At 32.3% G+C, this 22,582-nt stretch overlaps 1 protein-coding gene across 2 annotated transcripts; it reads left to right on the forward strand.

Moving 5' to 3' along the window:
- The first annotated feature begins 219 nt into the window (after positions 1-219).
- CTCFL (CCCTC-binding factor like) lies at positions 220-20,460 on the forward strand. 2 transcript variants are annotated; one of them, XM_027852707.1, is made up of 11 exons: positions 220-414; positions 607-798; positions 1,124-1,361; positions 3,586-3,756; positions 4,792-4,925; positions 8,019-8,139; positions 9,407-9,556; positions 13,442-13,602; positions 15,151-15,333; positions 17,629-17,752; positions 20,303-20,460. In XM_027852707.1, exons 1-11 carry the CDS (start codon positions 220-222, stop codon positions 20,458-20,460), a joined length of 1,827 nt encoding a protein of 608 aa, XP_027708508.1. The 2 variants fall into 2 exon arrangements, with proteins under 2 accessions (XP_027708508.1, XP_027708504.1); XM_027852703.1 differs by having other exon boundaries at positions 220-798.
- The last annotated feature ends 2,122 nt before the right edge of the window (positions 20,461-22,582 follow it).

A 22,582-nucleotide genomic window follows, 5' to 3' on the forward strand; every position in this document is an offset into this window, starting at 1 on the left:
AATAGGAAGGCCAACCCAGTTAGTGAAAGGTGATGGGCTGACCTGCTTTTAGTGGAAGGCAGTGCATGGCTGACTACTGTTTTCAGAAAGCGGTGGCTCCTGTTTTAAAGCAAGATCTGTGTGAATGGCCCGGAGATCCAGGCCAGATAGATTGCAAAACGCAAGGTCTTGGAGGACCCTGACATAGATTTCTTGGTTTCCCTGAAATAGGCTTCCAGAATGGGGACGGAAGCCTCCGCCTCACCAGAACAGTTTACTAAGATAAAAGGCACCGATCTGATCCAGGAAAAGGCCAAGGAAAATGATGTAGACAAAGTGTCTAAGCTAAAGGAGAGGCAGAGCAGCTGTGGCCTTGAGGTGGACTGTTCCTGTGGAATCCTTCAAGCCAAGATTGTGGAAGGAGAGTTGGAATTAGCCCCCTCAAACGAAGAGAATGAGAAGCACATACTTACCTTGCAAACTGTGCATTTTGCCACAGATGAAGTAGACTACCAGGCGATAAGCCAAATGACTGTGCAGCCAGCAGAAGGGATTCATGTCGTGGTGCAGCAAGGAGAAAATGGTTTACAATCCTTGCTAGTGTTGCAGCAAGACATAAATGTCCAGACAGAGTTAAATGAGATATCCCACCAGAATTTGCACCAGTGTGTTGCAATAAGCATTCAGGAAGAGGTGTTTTCACTTCATGAAATGGAGGTGATGGAGATTAATGTTGTGGAAGAAAGTATTGAAGTTTCCAGTGAAGAAGATAAATTAACAGTTAACCCACCATTAGATGAAAACACAGAACTGATAAAGGTAGAAAACTGTTAGTATGTACAATTTTTAAAGGGCAACACCTTTTAGTCATTCTCTGCAGAATTAGTGATATGTTTTTTTGTTGGTTTTTTTTTTTCAGTTTAAAAACAAATCTATATAAATGCTCAGGGTAGTAACCCTAGCACTGGCTAATGTCACACATCTTGAGAGGGAGAGTGAATAAATTGCTTAAATGTATATTTTAGACATTTTAGCATTGAAAATATCACTTTTATTTATGCTGAAGACGGGTTAGTACTGAGTTAATGTATTAAATTTGAATAAGTTTGATGTTTCTGTGAATTGTTGTATTTTTCTTTATTAGGATAAAAACAAAGATATATATGGGGATGAAGGGGAGGTCCAGCAGCTATGTGAAGAAAGAGAATTTGCTGATCAAAAGGAAAATTTATTTATTTTTGAAAACCTCAGAGAGGGAGAAAAGGAAGAAATAATTCTGTTACCAGCCAACTCAGAAATTGAAGAACATGAGGATATACCTTCATCAGAACAAGATATTGATGAGGATTCTGAACCTGCAAAAAATCAAGCAAAGACAAAGGGTAGGGAAGATTAAAGTAATTTATGTTACATGAATTACTTGAGATTAAGAAAAATAGGATTGCAATTTTCTCACAGAAGGGGAATTTATACCTCCCATAAGAAAAAGGCCATAATTCTACTTGAAATTTCTAAACAAGTGGGTGATTTTAGTTGTCTTCAAAATATTAAAAGTAGTTGACAGATGGATTTTTGATCAACTCAAGAATTTTTTTTTCATTGGTACATGATCTGTGGAAATTTCCGATACTGATAAAAATTGCAACTCCTCTGTGATTTGTAGTTGTGGAGAATTGCCCAGGGCACTCAGAGGTTAAGTGGCTTGCTTGTCAAAAATAGCACTTAAACAGTCTTCCTGATGGCAAAGCTAGCCGCCAAGTTACCTTTTTTTGAATAAATTAGTTGTTAAAGCTAGAAAGATGTTTTAACTGACTTAGTATAGACTTATTTTAAAATGGTAGTAGAAATGCAGGTATGGTTTGTTCTCAGAGTAAACGTTCTATTTTGCCACGGAGCTGATTTGCACAGGAAAGGTTTTATGTGTTTTTTAACACCTTATATGATTCATGCATACCCCAAAACAAATATTATTTTATAATATTAGTAGCTTCTTATTTGGGGTGCTATAAAAATAACCTCCATGTTTAGATTGTTAGTACCTATCTAACTTGTTTTGTGCAGAGCAAAGCATGGTGTATATATTCAATTCTGTTCAATTGGTATATCCAAGGGTGGGGAATCTGAACAAATAAGTTTGGATTTAGTCAAAGAGCCACATTTGGGGACCTAGAGGGCCACATGTGGCCTGGAGGCTACAGGTTCCCCGCCCCTGGGTGCCATTTGATGGTGATTTTAGCTAAACTCTTTTTAAAAAGTCATTTGCAGATGTCGCAGCAGAAGTCTAATTCTGCTGTTCTCAATCTGAATGAAAACATTTGAGTATATTTCTGAATTATTAGTATCATCTAAAGATATTAATTATTTTTGTTATGTTACTTCATAGGCTATTATCAAGAATTTTTAGCAGTTTGGGGATATTTTGGTAGACTGGAATTTAAAGAAAACCATTCTATCAGTTATTCACATTTGAGAAATACATTGTTTATATTTTACTTTATTATTTTAAAGATTCTCAATTTCATTTTTATAGATACTCCTATGCTGATCACAACCTCCTCCATGCCATAGTAGATTATTTCATAAATTGATATGACCAAAAATTCTATCAACAGATAGCCAACTCTCTGGTGGTAAAACCTAAACAAACTTAGCTATTCTGGTGTTTAACATGTGGTTTCTTGCTGGGCCAATACTTGGAACCATTTCAACTTTGTACAGTCTGCCAGAGCTTATGTTTTACTGTTAATAGCCCTTGAAAATTCAGAATTATCTCCATATCACAGTAATAGATACTTAATAAATAATCATGGATTATTTGATTGGTTAGAACATCTTTAGTGAATACATATTAAAAACATTTTTTTTAAAATTGAGTGTAAATTTTGTAGTTTCATCTTGGTACACAAGCAGGGATGTTTTTTGAAAGATTATCCTGGCAGAACACAAATTCTGACAAGTTGCAAAGGCTTTGAATATATGTATGTTTAGACCACCAATCAAATTACCATTTAAAGAATAGAAACCTAGCTAAATTCAGAGGATTTTATCACCAGAATGTTATCTATCAGGCAGTGATATTTTTTTTAACCATAATACCTGCTCAACCCACTATCCATATAACCTTGGCCAAGTCATCTATACTTCCTGGACTTCAGTTGCCTCATCTCTAAAATGAGGAGGTTGAATGAGATGGCTTCTGGAGATCCTTCTAGCTCTAAATCTGTGATCCTGTGAACTCATAAACTTGAAGACATTGTGAGTTTCATCCCTCAATACATGCAGGGATTTAAGAATGTGCACATTGATGAAATCACAGATATTTTGAAATACTCAGGAAGTTCTAATTTTATAGTTACCTTGATATGTTGGTAGTCATCCTTTAATGTTTGGTACCTACAGTGCAAGCTTTTTTTCTTCCCCAATTGTTTGAATATGGTACTATCTGTGAAATATATAGTATATATTTTCTGAGCTATTTCATTGGATTTTTAAAAGAGGAGTTTTCAGGTTAAATTTGTTTAATAGAATTTAATGGTAAGCACATTTTTAAAGAATGAAAAACCTTTTTCTGTAATTGAATATGAATGCAACATTTTTATCCTTTAGGAATGAAACGAATCTTCCATTGTGAAACATGCATATTCACTGCTTCTAGAATCTCAAGTTTTAATCGTCATATGAAAACTCACTCTGATGAAAAACCTCATATGTGTCATCTCTGTCTGAAAGCCTTCCGTACTGTTACCCTTCTACGGAATCATGTGAACACACATACAGGTAAAATAACTGGGAAATCCATTTCTTTTATTTGATGACTATCAAAACCCAAGAAACTTCATCTTCTACATGGAAACATATTACATTATTAGATTAAATATTGCATATTACACTAGGATTGTATGATATGAAGATAGGTTTCAATATGAAACATTTTAAACAATGTCTGTAGGTGACTAGCATAATCTAATTACAGGTTTGCAAATAAGTATGATCTTAAGATTATCCAAACAATATCATCTAAGTAAGTAATATTTACTGATTGACTGAAAATCCTACTTTTTTTGGAAAGCAGCTGTAACTTAAGATAATAGGAGAATTGGTTTCAGTAGCTGTTGAGACAAAGGGGATGAGGGAGGGAAGGAAAGACAGTTCTTAAGTAGGTGAAAAATTTTTAAGATCTCCAAGAATGGGATATTGCCATCTTAAAGAGGAGTGCATGTATTAGTAGTTAATTATACATGTTCGAGAGAGACAAAATTAAAAAGGGAGGTTAATCCTGGGAGAGGAAAGAATAGAGGAGTACCCTGTGTGTGTTTGTGTGAGATGCCTAATAGTTTATGACATTATACTTACAAAATTGAGTTGAGTTTGGAGAACATGCCAATGCACTACATCAATAACAAATAAAGTTGTAAACTAAATACTTAAAACATAAAATGTTCAAGATGCTCTTCCCACTGTCGGAATCAGAAAGGGGAGGATCCAAAAGATAACAGTGCTATATTTTTAATATTTTCTTTGTTTTTTTTAATGTTAAAATCAGTAATCCCAGAATTAAAACAGTTAAGGTTAATTACAGATTCCTAAATGTTGCTCTTTAATTATATATAGAAAATGTTCTTTGCTCAGACCTGAAAAATTATCCCATTCTATTAATGATGCATTATAGTTTAGCGTTGTATCTTATCCTTTTTCAAGCTATTTAAAATTTAATGTGACCTTATATCTCCATATTATAGATTTATTGCTGGAAAACTTAATGAGTAAATCTCATTCATAAAATTTTAAAGTAAAAAACATTGTCTTTTATAGGAACCAGACCATATAAATGCAGCGACTGTGATATGGCATTCGTGACTAGTGGTGAACTTGTGCGACACAGGCGTTATAAACATACTCATGAGAAACCATTTAAATGTTCAATGTGCGAATATGCTAGTGTAGAAGTAAGTGCAGTTCTAGATCCTTTAGCATACTTACTTTTCATATACTTAAAGTTTGATATTGCCTTATAAGAAATTATGGCATATATGCTTTTAATTTTTAATAATGATGTATACCAAAGTGATAATGATTTATAAATCTAAACTAAAAACACTTTTTAAATACAGTAAATAATAAACTATTTTCTATGTTTTCTAAAATTTAGATAGAAAAATCTATTTCTTGTTTTCTGTGATTACTGAGCAGTAAGGAAGGGAAGTTGTACACAAATGCTATATAAATATATTTATGCTAATTAAGTAAAAGAAAAACTAATCTGTAACTGAATTTGAGGCTATTTACTTTCCCTTTGAAATGAGCATTTCTCCCAATCTGAGGTTTCAGTTTAATAAGTCATGGTTGGAAATCTGTCATAAATTTGTAGCTGTCTTTAGTATAATTTCAGAATAAAACTATGTTCAAGAAATACCAGACAAAATTTTATATTGTTTTGCCAAGTATTTCAAGGTAGAATTCACTTATATTCAGTGTTAAAATGACTTCAAAATAGATTTTATCTTGCCTGTTGAAGTGTGTCTATTCTGAATTTTTGAGTATAACTCAATTGCAATTGAGATTGACCATTTGCTCCTTTCAAATTAAGGGCAAGTTTTGAAAAGCATGAAATTTCAAGCATAATTATTTTCCACTCTCAGTTACAGGAATGCTGCCATTTTAACATTTGGCCTTATATGTCGCAGTCATTTCACAAAGAGAAATTATATTTCAGTTATATATAACAGCAGTATCACTTTTCAAGTAGAATGACAGCAAAACAAAATTAAGCTTCACTAATTATCAGAAAAATATTTAGGGAAAGATACATTGGAACAGTGTACTGAGACTAATGGAAAGAGAAGCATTACACAAGATACTAAAGAAGTATGCTAACTTTAAAATTAATAAAAATGACATAATGCTATAGTTTCTTAAGCATACATGTTACCAGAATCTTAATTAAATAACTTTTTTTAAAAAAATTCTGCATCTATACAATAGACAAAAAATTTGTAACTTAATGAAGTTAAAAAAGTAATGTTTTTAAAATGTAGCTATATTGGAATTTTGAGAATGAAAGAAATCTAGGCAGTCACAGAGTCTATCACTTTGCTTTCTGACAATTCTGCTCTTAAACCATGCCAGAAAGATGACAGTCTGTCCCCAAGGGTCAGAATCCACATCATATATGCTAGAGAGAGTATGTGGGGTTGTTTTTCATTGTCATGTGATTATTGGTGGTGTATCCCTCTCGTTGCCATGGACTGCCGAACTGGTAGCTTCTCTGGGCTCTCATTTCTTTTTTTCCTCTACTTTTAACATATCATAAGGAAAGAGGTCAAAGGCTTGATTGAGTCTATCTTTAAAAACCTCTAGAAAATGAGATTCTATACTCATTGTTAGGAAATTTTTCCTTGTATCTAACTGAAACTCTTTGTACCATAGTTTAAACCACTTTCCTCTTGTTCTATCCTTTCATATACTTGAAAACACAGAGAATTGTTACACAACTTTATCCTTCCCAAAGAAATTTAGTTCCTTTACATTTTTGTATTTTCTTATCTTTGACATCTTTTGAACTTATGCATGCTCACTTTTTGCACCATAGATATATGTTATAGATACCAGAGATATACAATATATTCAAAGGCTATATTGCCTGTGTTGGTAATGACTATTGGAATTGTGTATAGCATAAAGACTCTTAATAGCCTCTGCCCAAATTCTGAATAAAGAATGATGTGTCTATAGCCTGGCAAAACTGTATCTTAGTAGTTACAGGGAGAGGTTTGAGGGAAGAAATTAAAGGCCAAGGAATGGAAATTAGCTAAATTATATATAGGATTTTTCTTCCTTTACCTGCAGGCTTGTTGATGTTGTACAGTCAAAATAGAATATTGCTTATTCTGTTTAAAGGTTGTGTCAGAGAAAGAGGTGTAAGAGATCAAGAGATGATCTAGAGATACTGCAAAGCACAAAGAAAGACTTTATAGAAAGAGCTTTCAAGTGCTTTGAATTCATTTGCTCTAGAAGGTACCTTCTAGTAGAATAAATCCATATCTTTTGAGGCAATCGGTATATTGTTGTTTTTTTTTTTTGTTTTTGTTTTTGTTTTGTTTTTGCTTTTTGCTAGGCAATTGGGGTTAAGTGACTTGCCCAGGGTCACACAGCTAGTACATGTTGTGTGTTGTGTGTCTGAGACCGTATTTGAACTCAGGTCCTCCTGACTTCAAAGCCGGAGCACTATACACTGCGCAATCAGTATATTCTTAAGGAGACAAGGACTAGACCTTTAATTTCATTGGCATAAGGATCTCCAAGGTGAGGAAACTCTCCCCATAATGCCTTCCGCCTAGGTAGGTTTAGGATAGAGACTGGACCAGTGATTTCATTGGTACAGGAAACCTGTCAGGTGAGGAAACACCCTCTACCAGAGCAGGTTATCACCTTCTTTGTAGTTGCCTAGAGGACTGAGAAATTAAGCCTCGCATCGCTTTAAGGCTACACCACAGCTGCCTCTTATACCCTTAAAATGAGAACGTATTTGAAGTGGGGATGGAAGAAATGGTGAATGTAATGTGCTAATATATATTATCTTGTCCTATAAAAGGTCTAATAATTTAAACATTAAAAGATTCTGACAACATTAAGGCAGTTAGAACTTGATGATTTTCACCTTTGTGCTTCTATAACGTAATATAAACTTTGTGAGCATTGAGTATATACTGCCATAGAAACAAAATAAAATGCGGGTAATTGAATAGCTAAAATTAAAATTTTGCTTTGTAAAGTGAAAGCAAATAATGTTGCTTAGAACTAGATTTTAACCTACTATTGTTCATCTGCTGATTACAATATAAAATGCCACATAATGTGTTACAGTTTTTATTTTATTTTTCAATTATTTGTATGAAATGTTTTGATTGAAAGAAAAATAATTTATTTCAAAATAAAAAATATAAGTATTATTGGATATTTTGAAGGCATACAATTTGGTTTTTTTCCAATTTTTGGTGTCACAACAAAGTTTATATTTTTGTCTTTCACTTGTATATTAGGCAAGCAAATTGAAGCGCCACATACGTTCACATACTGGAGAACGTCCTTTTCACTGTTGTCTCTGTAGCTATGCTAGCAAAGATACATATAAGCTGAAAAGACACATGAGAACTCATTCAGGTAAAAGCTTTTTAATATTTAAGTTCAACCAAGTAATACAATACTCAAATTTGATAGTGTTGGGAATAATTTTATATTAATTATAGAATAATTATGCTATTATAGAACCCTGGAATTTATATAGAAGTTATAGAATAATTATAGATTATAGATTTGGAGTTGAAGGAGATCTCAGAAATGATCTATTACAATCCCTTAATTTTACAGATGAGGACAGGAAGGCCCAGAGGGTTTAAAGGACTTAAGCAGAGGTCACACAGTAACATATCTGAGATTTGAACATAAGTCTCTGTGTACCAATTCTGATTCCAAATTCAGTGTTATTGCTGCTGCACAATTATATCCTGAATGTTATATTTTGAGATTCAGATTTTGATATATACAACTTTAAGTTAACATCAAGAACAGTTACACTTCCCTGTTGATTTGAGCTTAGAGTAACTTACGTAAGACCACAAGATGTTTTCTTTTCAGAATTTTTGTAATGCTTAAAATAAAACTTCTAAAATCAGCCTGTAAAGTTACTTATGCAACTTTTATACACCATTAGAGTTACTGAATTACTATTCAGTGGAACAAAACCATATAAATAACTTTTGAGGGGGTATCAATAATGTTCACCCTTTGTTTGATATGGTTGGACTGGACTGCTAAGATCCTTTTCAACTCTAAATCTATTATTCCTTTAATTTAACTGAAGTCATCTGACTTAATTAGGGACTTAACACATCATAAAGGTGTTCAGATAAACAGGCTAAGGAACAAAAGACTAAACAAAACCTAGATACAAACTAGTATTATGTCTTCCATGAAGCTTTTCTTCATTTCTCCTTTCCCCTACCATTTGTTAGAACATTTTCCTGCTAAAATCACCTTGAATTTACTTATGTATATGTTGAATCTCTCCCAATAGCTTATGAACTTCTTGAAGCCAGGGATTTTAAATGTTTCTGGTTTTATATTCTCCATGCCTTGCATGTTTAACAAAAGTAGACTTTTATTAGAAATTTGCTTGAATTAGTTGGATTGCTTTGGACCACAATGTGCCTATCATTGTACTAGAACCATTTGTTTATTTGTTTTAATATAATTTATTTTTCTCCCAATTACATGTTAAATTTTTTTAATTTTTTTTAAAGTTTTGAGTTACAAATTCTATTCCTCCCTTTCTCCCTCCATCCCATCTCCTTTCCCTGAGACTGTAAGCAATTGTACTAGAGCCATTTAACCCTGACACATACATTTCATCTGTTATCTTGAATCATAGGTGAAAAACCTTACGAATGCTCTGTCTGCCATGCCAGATTCACCCAGAATGGGACCATGAAAATACATATACTGCAGAAACATAGTGAAAATGTCCCCAAATATCAGTGTCCACATTGTGGTACAGTCATTGCAAGAAAAAGTGACCTACGTGAGTAGTTGGTTGTTTTAATCAAGTTTGCATTGATTTTCCTTCTCACACGTGTTAACTTCTGTAATTTCCATTAGAAATTTGTTTTCTTCATGAAGTGATCTGTTGCCACCTTGTGGCTAGAGTGACAAATACATGTTCATCGCACAATCCCATAGCACATTTGTAGAGCTCTGCGTTTCAAAGCTCCTTCACATACATTTTCTTTCTGGATCTTTACAAGAAGCCTATAAGGCTACCATTATTATCCCCATTATATACAGATGAGGATGCTGAGGCTGAGAGCAATTTAATGACATGCCCACAGCTTGTAAGTGGTAAAGATGAGATCAGAATACAGGTCTTGACCCCTAAGTCAATAGCCTTCATAACAGCATACTTCTTCTCATGTGGTTTATGAGATTTATAAATGAATATTTGAAGTCAATTAATCAGTTTAGTTAAATTGAAATTATTGATATAATTCAAAATTTGTGGAAATTGAAGTTCATTAGGATCAAAGTTGGATACTTTTGTTATTAACATTGAAAAATATTAATTAATGAGGTTACAAGAGTTTTAAAATTGTTTATGTTTCTCTTAACAGATTCAAGTATGCTAGGATCATAGATTCTTGGAAGAAAGGATCTTAGAGCACATCTAATACACATCCCTTCAAAAATTCAAGAAATTATTCCCTTTGTACTATCCCACTAATTGAACATTTCCAGTAATGGCAAACTTACTCCCTCATAAGCCCATTCCTTTTTTGAATGGCAATAATTATTTTAAACAATCTCATATCAAATTAACTTGTGCCTCACTAACTTCCACCTTTGAATTCTAGTTTAGCCCTCTTCTACACAGTGTAATCCCTTTTACACATGACATCCCTTTAAATATTTTAAGACAGCTATTTTTTCACCTTAAGTCTTCTCTTCTTCAGACTAAAAATCTTCAGCCGCTTCTTATATGAAGCACTTCTAGACCTCTTCACATCTTGGTTGCCTTTCTAAGATAAACTTCATTTTGTCATTGCCCTTTTATTGTGGCATACAAAGCTATACACAATACTTTAGATTTGTTCTGATCAGTGGATGTTGTTAATATAGCCTAAGTTTGCCTCAGCTTCTTCTACAACCCTGTCACATAGTTGTCTCTAACTGAGCCAGCAGGGAACTCGAACACCTACCTATTAACCCATGTCTCTCCTTCCTCTACTTGTGTAGTTGAATTTTTAAAGAAACTTTGGGCCCACGTATTTAACTTTCCAAGAGCTTTTTGAATGTTTACTTATTATTCCTCCCAGCTTTATGTCTCCCCTCTCCTGGCATTGCTCCCTTAAATCATTTACTCTGTGGCACAAGGATCTCTGAATCTATCTAACAATACTGCCATCTAGCTCACATTTCTCCAACTTCAAGTTTATAAAACCTTATGTTATTTATGGAAAGGACATTAGAAGTCTTGTAGTTTACTCTCCTTCTCCTCCCCACTAGACTTTTGTTTTAAATTATGAGAATGCTAAGGCCTGAAAGTCAAATAACTTGCCCATGGTTATACTACTACACAGTGGCAGCATCAGAACCATAACCCAGGTCTCTTGACTTTCTGTTTAGGGCTTCCACAAGTATATCATAAAAGATTTTCTTTGATATCTTGCCAGAAGCAGTATATTGACAACCCTCCCCTGATCTAATAGTCTAATGGCTCCAAAAAAAAAGGAAAATTGGTACTTTCACTAATTTTTAGATGAAGTAGACATTTGCATAAAGTAGCATGGATTTATTTAACAATCTCTTGAACCATACATTCTAGATTTTTTTTTGTATTCTCTATGATGCTCAATAGTCTTTATTTCTAGAATCTATCTTTTTCTAGGTTTTGAAAAGTTTGTTTCCAGTTTTTGTTTTATATGAATTCCTCAGATATTACAGACACAAGTTCCTGAGCCCATGTACAAGTGTTTTCAGTGCCATGGGTGTAAATTGTTCAGGCCTGAAAACTTAAACTTATTTAAAGGACTTTCTTACTATAATTTAATGTACTCTATGCTTCAGGTCTCTCAGAATCATATTCTTTCCAAATTTTTGTGTCTTAGAAATATTCTAGTTGATTAAAAATATAGAGGTCAAATAGGAGTCAGGTAGTTCTGTATTCTCTTTGTCATCTGTTCACATCATACCATCATCTCTCAAGCAGTAGGTCTGTTCCTTCATTACTATTTTCTTTGTTAATTGCTAAATAACAGCCCTCTTTTACTGCTATTATCATTTTTATCAATTAGTTGGTCAGTATTTAGAAGTTTCATCTTTTATGTTATAACACTTTTAATGGATAAGCATCCCTAATGAGTCTTCATAAGATTTCCATATCTCCCCTTGCTCTTTTTTTCATTCTCTTCAAAAATTCACGCTACTGAGACTTTTTAATGTTTTACCAAACATTTAACATTTTATGTTATACTAATTGATCAATTTAGTGATCTAAGATGTGCTTGACTTTAAAAGTAGATAAGTGTGTAAAAATATATGTGTGTGCATACAACATACTTGTTTGTATGTTGTATGTATGCAGACACATATGTATATTTGACACTTGTTAATTCTGAGCATTCTAAGATGTGCTTGACTTTAAAGTTAGAGACATTTGTATGTGCATAAATGTATGTAAATATATATACACAATATCCACATGTGTATGTTATGTATATATAGATACAAATATATGTATATAACATTTTTGTTGTTAATTCTGAGCATTCTAACACAGTGTGTGGTACTGTGTAATACGTTCCCAGTGGAACTTTAAAGAATACATGAATTTTTAAAAATAGGTGACTAAGAAAACCCTAATTATATTTTTCTTATATTGTATTAGAAAAACAGTATTGCCTATATAGCTTCCAATTAATAGTTCATATGTGGAGTGTCCAAAAGTCTTAATGCAGTTTTAAGCTCCCCTTTTTTCCCCTTAACTTAAACTGCACTAAGACTTTTAGAACACATTATACAGTTATTCCTTCCACATCAAAGGGCACTGCACCCCCACGATCTGAAAAATCCAAGTAAAAATTTTTGGCCCTACCTTCATACCAGAGAAGTCTGAATTTTTTCTTTATGGGGTATTTTCATTACCTTATTGTAAAATTTGGATTAAGCATTTGATCATAGGCTCTATTTCATTTTCAGCTTCCACAAAACTCCCCAAAAATTCCCATTTAATTTCTTAGGCCAACCCATAATATATTCAAACTGTGATGGGGAAAGTTGCAATGTGTAAGGGATAATTGTATTCCATATATTCCATGTAAGTTGGTTTGTTTAACCTAGTAAATTTGCATGCAAATTGCTTTATTAGAAACAGAAGCAATTTGAATAAGTATGAGTCAGCATAAGTGGGATGTATCAAAGCTATGCAAATACCAGCTTTTTGTTTGGCTTCTTACACAGAGTATAACAGAATTGTCATGCCTAAAAGCCTGATTCAATTGAGCAAAAATCACAATACAGCATGCTTAATCAGACCTTGATAAACATCTCAAATGAGAAGAGACACGTGAAGTGTCATTTGGTTGTAGCTTACATAATATTTTTAGTGCTTGAATCTTTAGAATATTAACTAACAATTACCAAACATAATCTTAAATTTTAAAATAAAGGGAAATACCTCATTTTTGTAGAAGGTGGAGAGCATGTGTATGAAAACCACAGCTTTTAAAACTATCATCTGGGTCTATAGCCAATGAATATCTGTTAAAATAACTTTCAGTTTTACACTAAATTCTCTTCTCTAGTGATGAATATTATTTCAATGAGGTTCTAGCAGATTGTTATTTTGGAGAAGGAAAAAAATGACCAATTTTATTGGAAGCTGATAGGTACAATGATTTGTTAAATTTTTTAGGTGTCCATTTGCGAAACCTGCATTCTTATAAGGCTACAGAGATAAAATGCCGTTACTGTACTGCTGTATTTCACGAACGCTATGCACTCATTCAACACCAGAAAACTCATAGAAATGAAAAAAGGTTCAAATGTGATGACTGCAGTTATGCCTGCAAACAGGTATTTTGTGTGTCAGTGTATTGGAATTTTGGAATGCATGCTAGTAGTATATTAAGAATCAGGTAGGCATTCTTTCATTTTTTAAGATCTTAGTGAACCCATCCTATTTTTAAAGGACTATTTCAGAATATTACCACCAGAATATTGGTCTCACCACCACCACCTCACTACTCCTTCCCCATAGTGAACTTTTGGGAGGGTGATATGCACAGGTTGGGTAGGCATGGATGGTTTACAGTCTACATCATTTGAGGGAATATCCACATGCATGAGATCATAGATCCATTGAAGTATTTCAGAATAATAAGAAACCTTCCACAAATCAGTGCTTTAAAACTTATTTCCTATTATAAATATTTTTGCCATTGATTGTGAAGTAAAAAAGGATCATAACACATTAATGCCCACCTTCATCCCACCTCCAAAAGATCAACTCCCTTTTCTGACTACCTGATTTCTCTCAATGCCGCCACCATTCCCCTAGCCTTCTATAAGCTTGACACTTTGGTGTCATCTTAGATTCCTTCCTCTGCCTTGATTTCCACATTCAATTAGTAGCTAGGTCCTATAGATTCTACCTTCACAGTGTGTCTTGCATTCATCCCCTTATTTCCAGTCTTACTGTTGCCACCCTAGTTTAAGGTCTTGTTACAGTTAGCTTAGATTATTATAACACCTTTGTCTCTAGTTGCTTTCCCTCCTCTAACCTCAATCCATCCTACTTTCTGAATCTCTGTGTCTGTTACTAAAAAAAAAGACTTTCAGTGGCTTCCCATTACTAGGTAAATAAAGCATAGATTTCTTAGCATAGAGTTCAAGACATCCACTACTCAAATGGATTAGAAAAGGTTGACTGGATACTGAGAGAAGGTAAGAAGTTGTGGTAATCAAAAAGAAGTCATGAATTCCTTTCAAATGTTTACCAAATATGTTAGGTAAAATTTATTTTTAGTATGTTTTTAAAATTATTTATAGTACCTTTGAGAGTTAGAACATTGTCATTTTTGGAGAGATTATTTCCAACCCTAGAGGTCTTCTGAATTTAAAGTTTAATAAATTTGACAAACTCAACATCATTGTATGTATTTATTAAGTTGCATGTTCACTTTAGCAATAAAAATTCATGTAATTATAAATATAAGAATTAGTATCCAAACTCATCACTGTTTTTATAGGGGGATAAACATTACTATGAGGTTCCGTTGCAGGACTGGGCACACCACAGTGTGCTATGTAGAATTGGACAATACGCAAGTAATGAAACTGTAAGTTATACTGTATGACTTGTGTGGTTAGTCCCCAAAGGGCAAGGACAAAATAGATAAATCTTTCTTTAAAATATCATGTGTGTAAGTCCTTAATGAATCCTTTGGGGGGATATTTTTCTGAGGTGATTCATAGTTGAAATCAACCAAAAAGCACTTATTGAGGATATGCTATTTGCTGATTACTGTACTAGGTTCTGTGAGAGAGAACACTTGAAATAGAAGAGACGTGGAATGACTATTGTACTGAGGGTTTTTGCTTAATTAGGTTTTTTCTTTCTAGGAGCAGCACATGACAGTACATAAACGTACCCACACAGGAGAGAAACCATTTACCTGCCTTTCCTGCAATAAATGTTTCCGGCAGAAACAACTTTTAAATGTTCATTTCAAGAAATACCACGATAAAAATTTCGTACCAACCGTTTATGAATGCCCCAAATGTGGTAAAGGTTTTTCACGATGGGTAAGATACTTAAGGAGACATAGTGAATTCTGGAAAGATTCTATTATGACAAAGATGAGTACCATACTAGAAAAAATCTCTTTTTCACTGATCACATCTACTATGCCTATATTATCCTTAGGCACACAAATTAGACAATTTTAATACTAATATAAAATATAATTATAGAATTTTTATTTTGCTATTGTTGATTTTAAAGTTTGGGATTTTTATGTTTTATTAATCCTTTTTGTTTTTTACAAATTACTTCTCAGTAACTGCACTTCCCCCATAGAACTTTCCCTTATAACAAAGAAAAATAGTCAATCATAACCAATTGACACAGTAATTGAGTCAGACAACATATTGCAACATTTCCCACTCGTAGTCTGTTGCCTGTATACTGAAAGGAGGGCAGTGTATTTCATCAATGATCCTCTAGAATAAATATTAGTAATTGCATTTAATCTGGTTTCTGATGTCTTTTATGGTTGTTTTCATTTGTATTATTATTGTAGTTGTATATATTGTTTCCTGGTTCTAATTTCTTCATTCTGCAGCAATTCACATTCAAGCTTCCAATATGATTTATCATATTCCTAATTTCTTACAACACAATATTCCATTGTATTAATACATCATAATCTGTTTAGCCATTTCCCAAATTATGGACATCTGCTTTTTCTCAGTTGTTTTGCTGCTACCAAAGATGTTGCTATGATTATTTTGTTATATATGGAATTTTTTTCTGTCATTTATGCCTAGAAGTGGGAACACTGGGTCAAAAGATATGAACAGCTTAATATGTTTGGTAGTTTAGAATTAGATAAAAGTAGAAATCTGGCATGAATTAATTATCAAAGTATGATCTCACTCTAAGAATTTTATAACAAATAAGTAATGTCCAAAGGTAAAATTTCTGAGAAGTTTTTTGACTTCCCAAAATAATAACTTTTTGTTTAAATATTTTACATATTCAATTCATGAGACAACTAACTGCTAATGAGTATGACTCCATCCAGATCTACTCCGTGCGTTTTTTTCTCATTTTTCCTTAAAAAATTTTTGGATGGAAATCCCAGTGTTACAAAGAAGAATAATCACATATGAAAACTAGTGTATATGATCAGGTTCAGAAGAAATGTAGAAAATGGTACTATTATCTCCATTATATATTACCCGATTACAACTAAAATTGAACATGCATAGATTTTTCTATGCAGTTTCATCATGTGATGGATAGAGCACTAGACCAAGAGTCTAGAGGCCTGAATTTGAATCCTGGTCCTTCTCCTAACTAACTGTATAATCTTGAGCAAGTCATTTTCCTTCACAGGGTCTCATTTTCTCATCTGTAAATTAAGAGGGTTGTGTAGAATTATCTTTAAGAAGGTATCATGATATAGTGGAAATAATGTTGAATTGGGAGTCAGAGAACCTGAATTAAATCTGAGCTTTGCCATTTGTCACCCTTGTGACCTTGGGCAAAGCACACAGCCTCAGTTTCCTCACCTATAAAATGAGGGGGTTGGACTAAATAATCTATAAGATCTCCTTTATCCTTTATCTATGATGCTATGATTTCATCCAGCTCAAACAATCAATCTATAATTTTGAGTTCAGAAATGAGTTTAACTGTATCTTTTACTTTGTGGAATAGACACGTTCCTGAAAATCTGGCTGTAAAGTGACTCTTAATGTACTATTTACTTCTGTTGTAAAACAAGACCTATGTTCCCCATGAAAATAATTCCCGTTTACTGAAGTAGTTTGTCTTAAATATTCCCACTGGTATTTTGAATGTTTTTTTGGGAACTCTCTTGCTATACTTTGAATAATCTGCATTGCTTTTTTAGCAACAGGCTCTTCTCTGTCTTGCTGCGCCATATGTTGCTTTATCAGATGATAGGGATTTCTTCTTATTCCTCCTACACATTCATAGCTTCACAAATTTAACTTCACTTTCTCCTTTTCTTAATAGTATTTAATAAAACAATACTGTGACAGACCATGACAGTAAAAGACTATTTCGTGTGACCTGAAAATTCCTTAAGAGCAAAGTTTTGGGGAATCTTCTTTTTTTAAAGGATCATCTACTTAATTCTGTAAATTCTGTAAAACAAAGAACTGTTCAGCTATACATGGATGAAAGTATTTGTACTAATAAATAGTATCATCTTTATTTGTACAAATGATTAAAGGTAGATATGACCCAGTGTTTTCTCAGTGTTTAATATCTTGAGTATAAATATTTTGCTGACATATTGAAAATAATGGTACTTTCATTATGCTAACTCTGAAACATTTTACCAACAGAGTAATATGTGCAAACATTCAGAGCATTGTGAAGTGGTTAAAGGAAAGGCTGTTCTGTCAGCAAAAGAAAAAAAAAATAAAAAGAAAAAACAGAAGGGCTCAAAACAAGATGCAGAGGAAGAAGGTAAACACTCTGTTTCATGAGCCTTAGGAAACTCATGAGGTCAAGTAGAGCAATACAGATCCTCTGGCCTTATAGGGTAGAGGCTGGTTTTTATATATGCCCAGATAAGTTGGAACATCTCTATTTGCTTTTAGGAATGGATCAACACCATGCATTTTATAATATATAGCTTCTTCAAATATTAAATACTTATCATTGGGAAGTACAAATAGAAATTATTTTAAATTATAGTGCCCTCTTGTAATTTTTCTGAATCATTTAAATGAACCTGATAAGTATTTTTAATTCTCATGTCAGAGATTTTTAAATAGTTACATTCTAGGGATAACAATAAAGTATTATGTAGAGTACTCTTTAGTGATCACAGAATTCAATTCTGTTACTTATGTGTAAGCAGACCAATGTCTAAAAGCATACAGAGTAAATATTTAATTGTTTATTCTAAAAGACTCTAAAAGTTATTACAATTGCATTTCAACTTCTAAGAAAAAAACCTTTTCTCTTTTATTTAAAAAAACTAGTTTATTACACAATTTTTCCCAAAAAAGAAAAAGAAGTGTGGTTTTATGTATGAGTAATAAATTCATGTTTAGTTATACCAAAGAAATTTTGATATAATGAGCAAATCTGGAAATATACACATCTGTTGGTAATCTTATGTGATTAAAATTCCTAATACAAATAAAAATTAGAGAAACATTTAAAGTAGTGATTGATGTAAATAAAAGAGCCCCTAAATTGTTACTGTTATTCCTTAGACACTTGATAACAGCACATCTTTGTTAAGCTCAGAGTTAACATCTGCTAACTGCTTATCTTGACTGTTGATGCTAAAGTAAGGATGAAAATATTTTATAAATAGACAAAGGATGCACCTCACTTCATATTTATTTTCCTATCTAAGACTACCTTTGAAACCCCAAATTCCTTCAGATGTAGACAATAAAAGATAGGCATAATTAGTCAGTTTTGAATAGATATTTAAGGATTTAATTGAAAATTAATATCTTTAATCACAATGGAAAGTGTGGGGGGAAATAACAAAAGAATATAAAGAGAGCAAAAGAAACAAAAGTAAAACAAAGTTAAAAAGCGATTCATGTAAAAGATTATCATATAGATTTATATAGATTTCAAGCTGCCTAAGATTTAGAAATTATTTTAGGTAATTGAAAAAAATGTCTGAGATTTTTAGAATCAAAATTTTAATTTTAGGGTAGTATCTGTTGTGATTGGCAGTAATATGGAATAAGAGTATAATAATAATAATTCACAAAATTCACAAGTGCTTTGTATCCATTGTCTCATTTGAATCTTGCAACAACTGTATGAGGTAAGTACTGCAGATATTATTATCCCCACTTTCCAGATAATGAAACTGAGACTCAGGGAAGCTAAATAATTTGCCTAAAGTTACTCAATTAATAAGTGTCACAGATTCTGAACTCAGTTTTTCCTGCCTTCAAATCCAGAACTCTCTCCACTGTGCCAAACTGCCTGTCTTCCCATTCTGGCTACTTTTCACTGTGGTGAAAGTGGTACTCTAGTAACCATCATAATTTCATGCTGGCCTTCACTACTAGAGCAAAGCATAAAATTGATAAAATTATTATGGACAGTGCCGTTGAGGTGCTTCATTTTGCAGCTGATGTTTTTACTCATTTTATACAATTATTATCTAATGTTTCTACTTTATTCTGCCAGTGAGAATAGGATATTTTCCTTTATGGCATACTAGTCTTAAATAGCCAAACTATTGATAGGCCTCTTTGGAACATTAAGTCCAGTGTTATCTTTTTTATTACAGGGAAGTACTTTATATAGATTAACAGCATTTTTTAAGAAGCCCCCTATGATATTTTAAACTGAAGCTATTCTTCCTTCTCATGTTTGTAGCAAGAAAACAGACTAGTCCCTTGGGCATTCTTGGCCAATAAGAAAGTTTATCGAAGGGTATAAATAACAGTTACTAGTACAAATATTTAGAATGATCTTTTGTAATCCACATTACCCAGATTCCTGAGAGTGGGAACAAAAATCTGATACTTCATATGCTTCATAGCACCCAACACAATGCCTTGAATGTGGCAAGCACCCAGTAAATATTTGTTGATTGGACAGACAAACAAGAAGTAACAGACAAATGTAAAGGAACAGTTTGTTTTTTTTTATTACGGTAGTTCTATCCTGTTTCTGATAGAAACAAGGCTATTTTGGAAACAAATAACTTGAATTGTTAAGCTACTATGAAATAAAGTGTTGGTTTGCTAGAATATTTTTCCTATTTAGAGCAAGCAGATGCAATCAAGTACTAAATTGGTCTTTGAAATAATATCATTTGAGGGCCTAAAATTAACACACAAATAGTAAAGGCACAAAACAGGAGTATTTATGTTATGCTATCATCAGAGGATTAGTACTTTAAAATATTTGATTTCATACTTTAAATCAAGTTACTTTTCAGGATAAATTTGTACATTTGCAGTATATAAATTCTGATTTTAATGTATCATTCCTAATGTCAAATATGGTCTCTTTTTTCCTATAAAGTTGTTGAGCAGATGCCAATTGAAGATATTTCCATTGTAAACATAGAGCATCATACAAATGAAATTGTTCCTGTCGTATATGGATTAGCAACAGATGTTGCTGAAGAACGAAAACCAGAAGTGACTTGTGAAATGATCCTAAACATGATGGATAAGTGATGCAGATTAAAATTTTGTATATCCTTTTAGTACCTCATCTTTAATTAAAGATTTTTTTCAGTGTCTTAATTCTAAACACAACATTAGTACATGGTTATGAAAATTGATTTTAGAGAACTTTTCAAAAGTTTGTAGTGGGGCCTAGAATTGCACACTTACTAGGATAATATAAGGTGTTTAGAAATCTATTGAAGTTAATTTTATTTATGCCAATTTTGTAAAAGGCTTACAATTCTGAGTCAGAGCATCTTAACTTCAAAGCCATTAAACTCATTCAGGTTATCACCTTAGCAATTCATAGTTAATAAAGAATGATATTAGAGTTCTTCTTTTGATGTTAGACTAGATTGAGTGTGATCTTATGGAGCAGATAGTCAAAGCCTGAATTTTTTCTGTTTATTTAGATACACTACCCACAGAATTTCCAAACAATCCATGTTGTTTAAAATGGATAGCACTTAGAAAAATTTATGGACCTCCTCTGTAAAAGCTGACACTGCCATGAACCTTAAATTACTATTTTTAGTGATAATGCTTTTATTTAATTCATTTTAAACTACATAGTAGTTTAATTTCCTGTTATGAAATAATTTTTAAAATGACTCCATATGAAATGAAAAAAAATGATAAAAAAGATTGGTCTAGAAAACAATGAAGAATATATGTGGAGGTTTAAAAGTGATTTACTTTTTAGAATTTATATTATTAATTATGTTTTAGGCCAATGTAAAACTCCCCTAAATTCAATATCAGATAGCTAAGCTATCACCTACTTACACATCAGTTCATACCTATATTGTTATTTAAACTACTTTATATTTCTAAAAATAATTGGCAAAGTGGAAAATATTAATTATATTCATGAAACTACATATTTTTGAGGAATTTATTTTATTTTTAACTTGTCTATTTAATATGGAAATATTTTACCTCCTTATAGCATGGGACATGTTACTTCATTTCAATTTCAAATTAACTTAGATTTCTGTATGATGAACTAAATTTTTCTCTTTTTGTTTATTGAATAGTTACTTTTGGCATATTTAAGCATGTCTTTTCAGTATCTCAGAGTCATTGATAAGTCAATTCAGGTTCTTAGATTTTGATATGTTCTTTTAAATGTTCCAAATTTAGAAGATTCTGTACATGTTAATATGTATCGGTAAATTAATTCAACAAGATTTATATTTTACAATCTGGTCTATGCTATTAATATGACCATTTCATTATATTAACATCTTGTCACATTTTACTATTATTTCAATTAACTCAAATGAAATGCCTTTTTAAAAAAGTCTTGTGAATTATGACCCTTTAAAAAATAGCTCATTTTACATCAAAGCTGTGACACTTTTTTCTTCCCAAATTGGCAACATTAATGTTGACTTTAGGAAAACTTGTTTAGAAAATAAAGTTAGCCATGTTATTAGTAGTTTCAAAATATATGTCTGAGTATATTATGTATTATTGTAAAGTTTAAAATGTTTATGCTGAAAAATTTTCAAGTGATATTTTGGGTCCACAGAAGACAAGCAAATAGTGAAAGTTTTAAAAACTAAGACTGTGTCTAAACATCACCAAAACACTAAGACAAATTTTTAAAATAAAATAAAAAACTTTGAATAATATGGATATTTTAAATACATATCTTCCAAGTCCTGGTCCTCTATTTGTATAGAAAATATCCAGATGATAAACTTTCACGTTCCATCCAAATATTTTTCCATCTAGAGGTCTCCCAAATTTTTTCCTATCACTACATTTGGAATAGAAATTTGGAATAGAAAACAATTTGGAATAGAAAACAATGACAGTTGTTTCCCAAAGTGAAGTCATTTTTTTAGATCACTTAAATGCACCCAATTGATAAGTCTCTTTTATGTTGTTATTGAGGATGGAAAGTTACAGAAAAATCTTAGCAGTTAGTATTATTAATTTGTACTAACCAGAAAAGATGAAGTGAAACCTTTGTTTGTCTTCAGTAGTAACAGTAGGGCTGGTTATATATGAAGAAGCAAAGAGAAAGTAACATCATATTAACTTGAAAAAGAAGTATTCGTTGAGTTTTACTGTGATTGAGTTTTGAATGTTTAATTAAATGACCTGCCTTTGGAGTGATTGG

The sequence above is a fragment of the Vombatus ursinus genome, unplaced genomic scaffold (assembly GCF_900497805.2).
Source record: "Vombatus ursinus unplaced genomic scaffold, bare-nosed wombat genome assembly UNPS02000580.1, whole genome shotgun sequence".
Classification (NCBI taxonomy): Eukaryota; Metazoa; Chordata; class Mammalia; order Diprotodontia; family Vombatidae; genus Vombatus; species Vombatus ursinus.

Excerpts from the sequence above, each read along its gene's own strand:
- CTCFL (XM_027852703.1), top strand. The coding sequence starts at position 220 with ATGGGGACGGAAGCCTCCGCCTCACCAGAACAGTTTACTAAGATAAAA. Across the intron at positions 1,362-3,585 it reads AAATCAAGCAAAGACAAAGG|GAATGAAACGAATCTTCCAT; the intron begins GTAGGGAAGATT and ends TTTATCCTTTAG. Across the intron at positions 9,557-13,441 it reads TGCAAGAAAAAGTGACCTAC|GTGTCCATTTGCGAAACCTG; the intron begins GTGAGTAGTTGG and ends TAAATTTTTTAG.